This window comes from Grampus griseus (genome assembly GCF_964374135.1).
Source record: "Grampus griseus genome assembly, chromosome: 3".
In the NCBI taxonomy this organism is placed as follows: domain Eukaryota; kingdom Metazoa; phylum Chordata; class Mammalia; order Artiodactyla; family Delphinidae; genus Grampus; species Grampus griseus.
This window is the reverse complement of record NC_139019.1, coordinates 164980331-164987618: the sequence shown is the minus strand read 5'-3', so window position 1 is coordinate 164987618 and position 7288 is coordinate 164980331. Positions and strand designations below refer to the sequence as shown.

At 47.7% G+C, this 7288-nt stretch overlaps 1 protein-coding gene across 1 annotated transcript; it reads left to right on the top strand.

The window, feature by feature from the left end:
* Positions 1–6475: 6475 nt before the first annotated feature.
* Positions 6476–6802, top strand: LOC309820096 (small ribosomal subunit protein eS26-like; the record flags this gene model as incomplete). Its single annotated transcript, XM_082650600.1, has 1 exon — positions 6476–6802. The coding sequence occupies one exon, from the start codon at positions 6476–6478 to the stop codon at positions 6800–6802; it is 327 nt and encodes a 108-aa protein (XP_082506726.1).
* Positions 6803–7288: the final 486 nt, after the last annotated feature.

Below are 7288 nucleotides of genomic sequence, written 5' to 3'. Positions count from 1 at the left end.
TCTGTAGTGGAAATTCCTAGAGGGGGAAATCTCCCCCATCAACCCGTATACTTGAAAAAGTCCCATTTGCAGTTGTTACAGTCTCCCCTTGAGACATTACACAAAATCTCTGAAAGCTATTTATGAACTTTTCAGTAGAATGGGAGCAACAGTCTTGGCCACCGTGCTGGGACCAGCCACCAGGTTAAGAAAGGAAATTATAACCCAAGACCCATACACTAAAAGTAGGAGACCCTTGAGTGCTGCCTGCACCCACTGGCCTGGTGGCCATTTGTGCCTGAACTCTCACCAGGACCTCCAGTCCTCCCAGTCCTATGGGGTCAACATTCCTGACACTCTCTGCTCTGTCTGGATCATTGCTTCCTGGGTGGTACTTTCTGGCTGAGTATTTTGAATATCAGCCAGAATCTTTTGGTGCTCCTTCATTTACTCCTCTCCTTTCATGAAGCTAAGACTTTGCTGGGCTGAAGGAGTAGAAATTCCAGATTTTTAAGTAGAGAGAAAGAGAACCTGGGAGAGCAGTGAGTCTCCCCTGTAGGACGGGGGCCTACCTGTCACATCCCAACCCACAGGGCCTCAGCACTCAGAGTGAGCACAAAGGCTCAAAAAATAAATCAGAACGTGAAAAAGATGAAACAAATGGAATTATAAAAACAGTTAAGCCAAACAAAAAAATCTCTAACAGTGAAACTGCTGTCTGCCCCCTTTTCAGTTGGCAGCAATGATTGTCACTATGATCCTCTACTGTCTTGTCAAAGATTTCACCCCATGATGCTATAACCTGGTGACACCCATACACCCATCCCTGTTGAGGGATGAGGTCCATGGACTGACTGGGAGGCCCAGAGCAAGGGAATGATGTCAAGGAAGTCGACCAGCCTCAGCATGAACAGGCATCTTTCCTTCCTGTGCTCCAGACATTTCTGTTGGATGGTGGATTCTGATTTGTCACCTCCTCCCTCAATGATTGTTACTAAAATAACTTAAACCATAAAATGCCTCTTTGTCAGGGGTGGATCCAGGTTTTGTGGGGCCTACACATACAAATATACCAGTGCTACAAATTTTACATGAACAATAGACCTGCTGAAACTATCTCCTGAGTCCCTTGTTGTTGCTATCGATGACAAATACATCATTTTAGGGACAGTTCATAGACCAATATGGGCTATTGATATAAATATTGTGTGTGTGTTTAAGACTCTGTTTTCCTTTTAGTTTTTTAAATTTATTTTTTATTTTTTTTTATTTGACACTCCGTTTTCTTGGAGATCGTGCTTTTTAAAAACTTCTCCTGGGGCTTCCCTGGTGGCTCAGTGGTTGAGAATCTGCCTGCCAATGCAGGCAACACGGGTTCGAACCCTGGTCTGGGAAGATCCCACATGCCACAGAGCAACTAGGCCCGTAAGCCACAATTACTGAGCCTGCGCGTCTGGAGCTTGTGCCCCGCAACAAGAGAGGCCGCGATAGTGAGAGGCCTGCGCACCGCGATGAAGAGTGGCCCCGGCGTGCCGCAACTAGAGAAAGCCCTCGCATGAAATGAAGACCCAACACAGCCAAAAATAATAAATAAATAAATAAATAAATAAAACTTCTCCTAAAACACACGGAAGGAGACCAAGCATGTGGAGAAATACGTTAGGACTCTCGACACACCTTAAGCCCTGTAATTAAGGAAATACTGGAGTGACGCTTCTTTTATTCTACAATGGTATTCCTCTTTTTAAAAAGATTATTTTATTTTATTATTTTTTGGCTGTATTGGGTCTTCGTTGCTGCGCTCAGGCTTTCTCTCTAGTTGCGGCGAGCGGGGACTACTCTTCGTTGCGGTGCGCGGGCTTCTCACTGTGGTGGCCTCTTTTGTTGGGAAGCACGGGCTTCAGCAGTTGTAGCACGTGGGCTCAGTATTTGTGGCTTGAGGGCTCTAGAGCGCAGGCTCAGTAGTTGTAGCACACGGGCTTAGTTGCTCCACGGCATGTGGGATCCTCCCAGAACAGGGCTCAAACTCGTGTCCCCTGCATTGGCAGGCGGATTCTTAACCACTGCACCACCAGGGAAGCCCTACAATGGTATTTCAATGTCCTCCTAATCACTCTGTGGAGCCCCTTCGAGAGGTATTTTTCACTGTTTTCTAGAACCTTTGAACAGTTACTGATAAATTGCACTGGTTTTCTGCATGCTTTTTTTGGGGGGGCCAAATGTCTTGAATTTGCCAGATCCCTGCACTATTCTGTCTCTCCGCATCAATTCAATGGGTGCGTATTGGGGGGGCTGGGGGGTGGTTCTTGCCCCTCCATTTCCCCACACGCGAGGGCTGACCGGCGGCTCCGAGGAACGGAGACACATTTGGGCGTGTCTGACTGGGAGACGCCAGGGTCTGGGTGCACGTGCTTCCGCTGATGGCCGCCAGGGGGCGCGAGAGGCCGGGACCTGGGCCTCTGCCTTGCCTCGAAGCCGAGACGAGGCGGCCGCGGGGCGGGGCTGCCACGGGGCGGGGCTGCCGCTGGGGCGGGGCTGCCTCGGAGGTGGGGCTTCGGAGGGGCTCCTGACGCCTCCGTCATTGGGTACTTCTTTTCACAGTTCCGGAATGGCTGTTAACTTTTGATGGGCGGCGCTCCACCGCGCCCCTACGTCCACATCACTCTCTGCCTCCCACTCTCCCCGCCCTTATCCGTCCTTCATTTTCCCGCCGTCCTTTATGCCACCCCTCCTGTCCTGCTTTGCTCCCGTTTTCTCGAATCCTTTGCGCCCCCATTTTCGGGCCCTCAGCCTCTATCTCTGAGGCTCCTTATTTCAAGTGACCTTTTAGAGAAAGATGTGGAAGGACACACTCCTAGCTGTGAACGTGACCTGTGGTCACGTTCAAATGAGACAGCCACGCCTCCATGAACATCTTGCTTAGTTCTACATGTTCCAAGAAGCAGGCAGTTTTACAAACATTCATTAAATTAATTCAAGTGGAAAGTAATTTTTTTTCTTTGAGTTGTTCCCTGGGGATCACAGAAGAGCGTGAAAACCCTGAGCCCTCCAGGACCTGGCCACAGACATGCTCCAGCCTGGGGCTGGACAGAGGAGCCCAGAGTTGGACCTGGGCGGGTGGGGGCAGGGAGACAATGAGGGCTAGTGGCTGCAGAAGTTGGGCCTGGGGACCCTCAGTGCCCGCATGCATATTTTTTTGCCCTGAAATGCCCTCTGTGCCTCTGTTATCAAGAAAGGCCCAGTGATCAATGACACATGAGCTTAAGGACTATATCTTCATCAGCTGTGGCCAAGCAAGCCTCAGATGCAGAAAGTACAGGCTTTCAGGTGGGAAGGGGCTGGAGGTTCCTACCTCTGTGTCACGCCTGGAGCTCCAAAGGCCAACCTTGGCCCTGCTTCCTGTGTGGCGTCGGGCAGTTACTTTGGCCTCTCTGAGCCCTGTGAGAAGGATGAGCCAAGTGAGCTAACGTGTAGGCAGGGACTTGGGGAACATGATGGCTTGTAGCCAGATCCCTGCTTCATGGAACCTCTTCATTCACTCCACAGCGGTTTCTTGAGCACCACTGTGTACAAGGCTTTTGGAACAAAGCCATGAGTAGGACAGTCCAGGCTCCTGTCCACTCGGAGCCTCCAATCTAACGGTTGCATCAACCACACTAGTAGCCAGTGCTGAGCACTGTGCCCTCAGGGCCCGGGTGGCATCTGGAGGGGTACCAGGGTGGCACACTGTGCCTCTTCTCCACCCCTGGTGTGGCTTATTTGGAGGATGGAGGATGAGGAACCAGCAGGGCGCAGTTTGGGGCACCTGCTTCCCTGGCACTGGGAACCTTGCTCCAGCATCTGATTGTGATATGATAAAGGCTGTGACAGAAGAGGGGCAGCCTCTGGGACCCCTCCCCGGCGGAGGATCATGCAGCCAGGAGAGAGAGGGGTAGAGCAAGGCAGCTTTGGTGCCCCCGACCCCAGACCTCTACCATCTTGGGAAGCAGTATCCCAGAGGTTTAGGAAGAGGCTGACTTAAATGGGCTCCCCAGTCTGGCCGACATGGCTGAAAAGGCACACTCCGTATTATTCCTTGAAGAAACTGTTATCTTTCTTCAACGGTGTTATGGCTGTAAGTATGTCACAACCTGGGCCCTGGGGATTTGCAGCCCTTCCTCCACAACTGGCTCGTTCAAAGACAGAAATAAGTTGATCCAAATTCACTGGCATCCGGATCTGTGGTCCCCAGGGAAACAGGAGGGATGTAGGGCAGACTGACAAGGAGAAGGACGCCCTGGGAACAGGCGTAACCTCCATCGACCCAGAGCTGCTGAAATCAAGCAGAAGAGCGTGATCTGGGGGACCTGGGGTCCATGGCGGAAGAACTTGGCTCTAAAGAAAATCCTGCAGAAAGCTAAGCTGTTAAGGAAGGCAGGAGGGAATGGTTCTTCTCTTGGTCCTTTACAGTTTTCAAACCATTTTTTTCTTACTATAAAAGTAACCCAAAATATGCACTGCTAAAGAAGTAATTGCTTTTAATAGTAAAACAGTATGAGGAAAGGCCGCCAGGAAAGAGAAGGAAATTAACTATCACTCTGTACCTGTGGCTGTATCATTTTGATGGGAATTAAACAAGATAATGCATTTAAAGCGCTGATACTTGTCATCAGAACATGGCTCAATAAATATCATCATTATATCCTTCCAGACTTTTCTATGTAACTTTTAAAAACAGCAAAACAAACATGGGATGCTAATGCTTTACAATCCTCATTTTTTTCTCTTTTAAAAAATTGTAAGTTTTTCATCCTTTTAAATAGACTTCTTTAAGAGCAGTTTTAGGTTCACAGCAAAATTGAGCAGAAAGTACAGAGATGTCCCATATAAGCCCTGCCCCTGCACACAGCCTCCCCTCCTGTCAACATTCCCCATCAGAGTGGTACATTTGTTATAATGAACCTACACTGATATCATTAGAACCTAAAGTCTATAGTTTATATGAAGGTTCACTCTTGTACTTATTTATTTATTTTTTTGGCTGGGGTGCGTGGCATGCGGGATCTTAGTTCCCCGACCAGGGATTGAACTCGTGTCCCCCGCAATGGAAGAGTGGAGTCCTAACCACTGGATGGCCAGGAAATTCCTGGTGGTGTACATTCCATGGTTTTCACTAGCGTATCCACCATGTCAGCATCGCATGAATAGTTTCACTGCCCTAAAAATCCTCCGTGCTCCACCCATCAGCCCTCTTTCCCCGCTAAGCCCTGGCAACCACTGATCCTTCTTCTGTCTCCATCGTTTTGCCTTTTCCAGAATGTCGTATACTTGGAATCATACACCATGTAGCCTTTTCATATTGGCTTCTTCCACTCAACAATATGCCTGGAAGTTTCCTCTATGTTTTTTTCCTGGCTTGATAGCTCATTTCTTTTTAGTGCCAATATTCCATCGTCTGGATGTGCCACAGTTTATTTACCCATTCATATGCTGAAGCCCATCTTGGTGGCTTCCAAGTTTTGGCAATTATGGAGAAAGTTGCTAGAAACATCCATGTGCAGGTTTTTATGTGAACATGAGTTTTCAACTCCGTTAGATTAATACCCAAGGACGGTGACTGTTGACAATCTACTTTTTTAAAAAAAAATTTAGGCCTTAAAAACCTTTTTCTGTATCAATAAACATTCTCCTACCACAGAAGTCAGCAAAGTACAGTCTTGTAAATAGATAGATAGATAAAATTTATTTGTAAATAAAATAAATTTGTTTATAGATTTTGTACAGCTGCTTTTCCACTACACCGGCTGTTTCATTTCAACCTAGACTGTATGGCCGGCGAAGCTCACAATATCGGGTGCTTTTGCAAAAAAATTTGCCACCCCCTGTCTTACAGGCATCATTTAACATAACTGTCTAGGGACTGCCCTGGTGACGCAGTGGTTAAGAATCTGCCTGCCAATATAGGGGACATGGGTTTGATCCCTGGTCCGGGGAGATCCCATGTGCTGCGGAGCAACTAAGCCCGTGCGCCACAACTACTGGGCCTGCTCTCTAGAGCCCACGAGCCACAACTACCGAGCCCGCGTGCCACAGCTACTGAAGTCCATGCACCTAGAGCCCGTGCTTCGCAACAAGAGAAGCCATCGCAATGAGAAGCCCACTCACTGCAACGAAGAGTAGCCCCCGCTCGCCGCGACTAGAGAAAGCCCGCGTGCAGCAACGAAGACCCAACAGAACTAAAAAATAAATAAATTTATAAAATAAAAAAAACTCTCTAGGATTCCATTGCGTGGCTGTTCCATGATTTACCTACCCAATCTATGTTATTGGTTACTTCAGTTACGTCCAACATTTTGTCCTTAATGAACGTCCCTGTGCATCCTGGTTTTGAGGCACACATGTGACTATTTTCCCTAGGTTTAATGTCTAGAAATGGAATTTCTAGGTAAAAGATTTTACCATAAAACCTTTAAGGTTTTAAATATGAATTGCAAAATGTCCTCCTGCCACGACTAAGATGACCAAGAAAAGAAGGAATAATGGTCGTGCCAAAAAGGGCCGCGGCCACGTGCGGCCTATTCACTGCACCAGCTGTGCCCGATGCGTGCCCAAGGATAAGGCCATTAAGAAGTTTGTCATTCGGAACATTGTAGAGGCCGCAGCCATCAGGAACATTCCTGAAGCGAGTGTTTTTGACGCCTATGTGCTTCCCAAGCTGTATGTGAAACTGCATTACTGCGTGAGTGGTGCCGTTCACAGCAAGGGAGTCAGGAATCGTTCTCGGGAAGCCCAGAAGGACCGAACACCTCCAGCCCTATTTAGACCTGCTGGTGCTGCCCCATGACCTCCACCAAAGCCCATGTGAGGAGCTAAGCCCTTAAAGGCTAAAGAAATACTGTTCCCTGGAAAGACAATAAAGTGGAAATTATATTTAAAAAAAAAAAAAGATATCGTGAGCTCACTCTTAGCTCGTTAGCCTTTTGTCGTGTTTTTTCGTGTGTGTGGTGTGAGGTAGGGGTCTGATTTTATTTTATTTTTTTCCCATTTGGTGACATACTGTTGCACTTACCAACTGGTCCATCCAGTCCTCCTCTGTCTATGCTAGTTTCCATTATGCTAAAGTCTGTTCTGTGTACACTGCTTTGTTCCATTGGCCCATGTGTATATCCCCCACTAACACAACACTATTGTAATTGCCATGCAGCACAAGTACATGTTCAGCTACATGGGGTATGAATATTTCAAGCATGATCATGCAAATAGCATGTCACAGATTTTGCATGTCTTACTCATTCTCATATATAGCCTTGGCCAAATGTCTCCCCAGAGT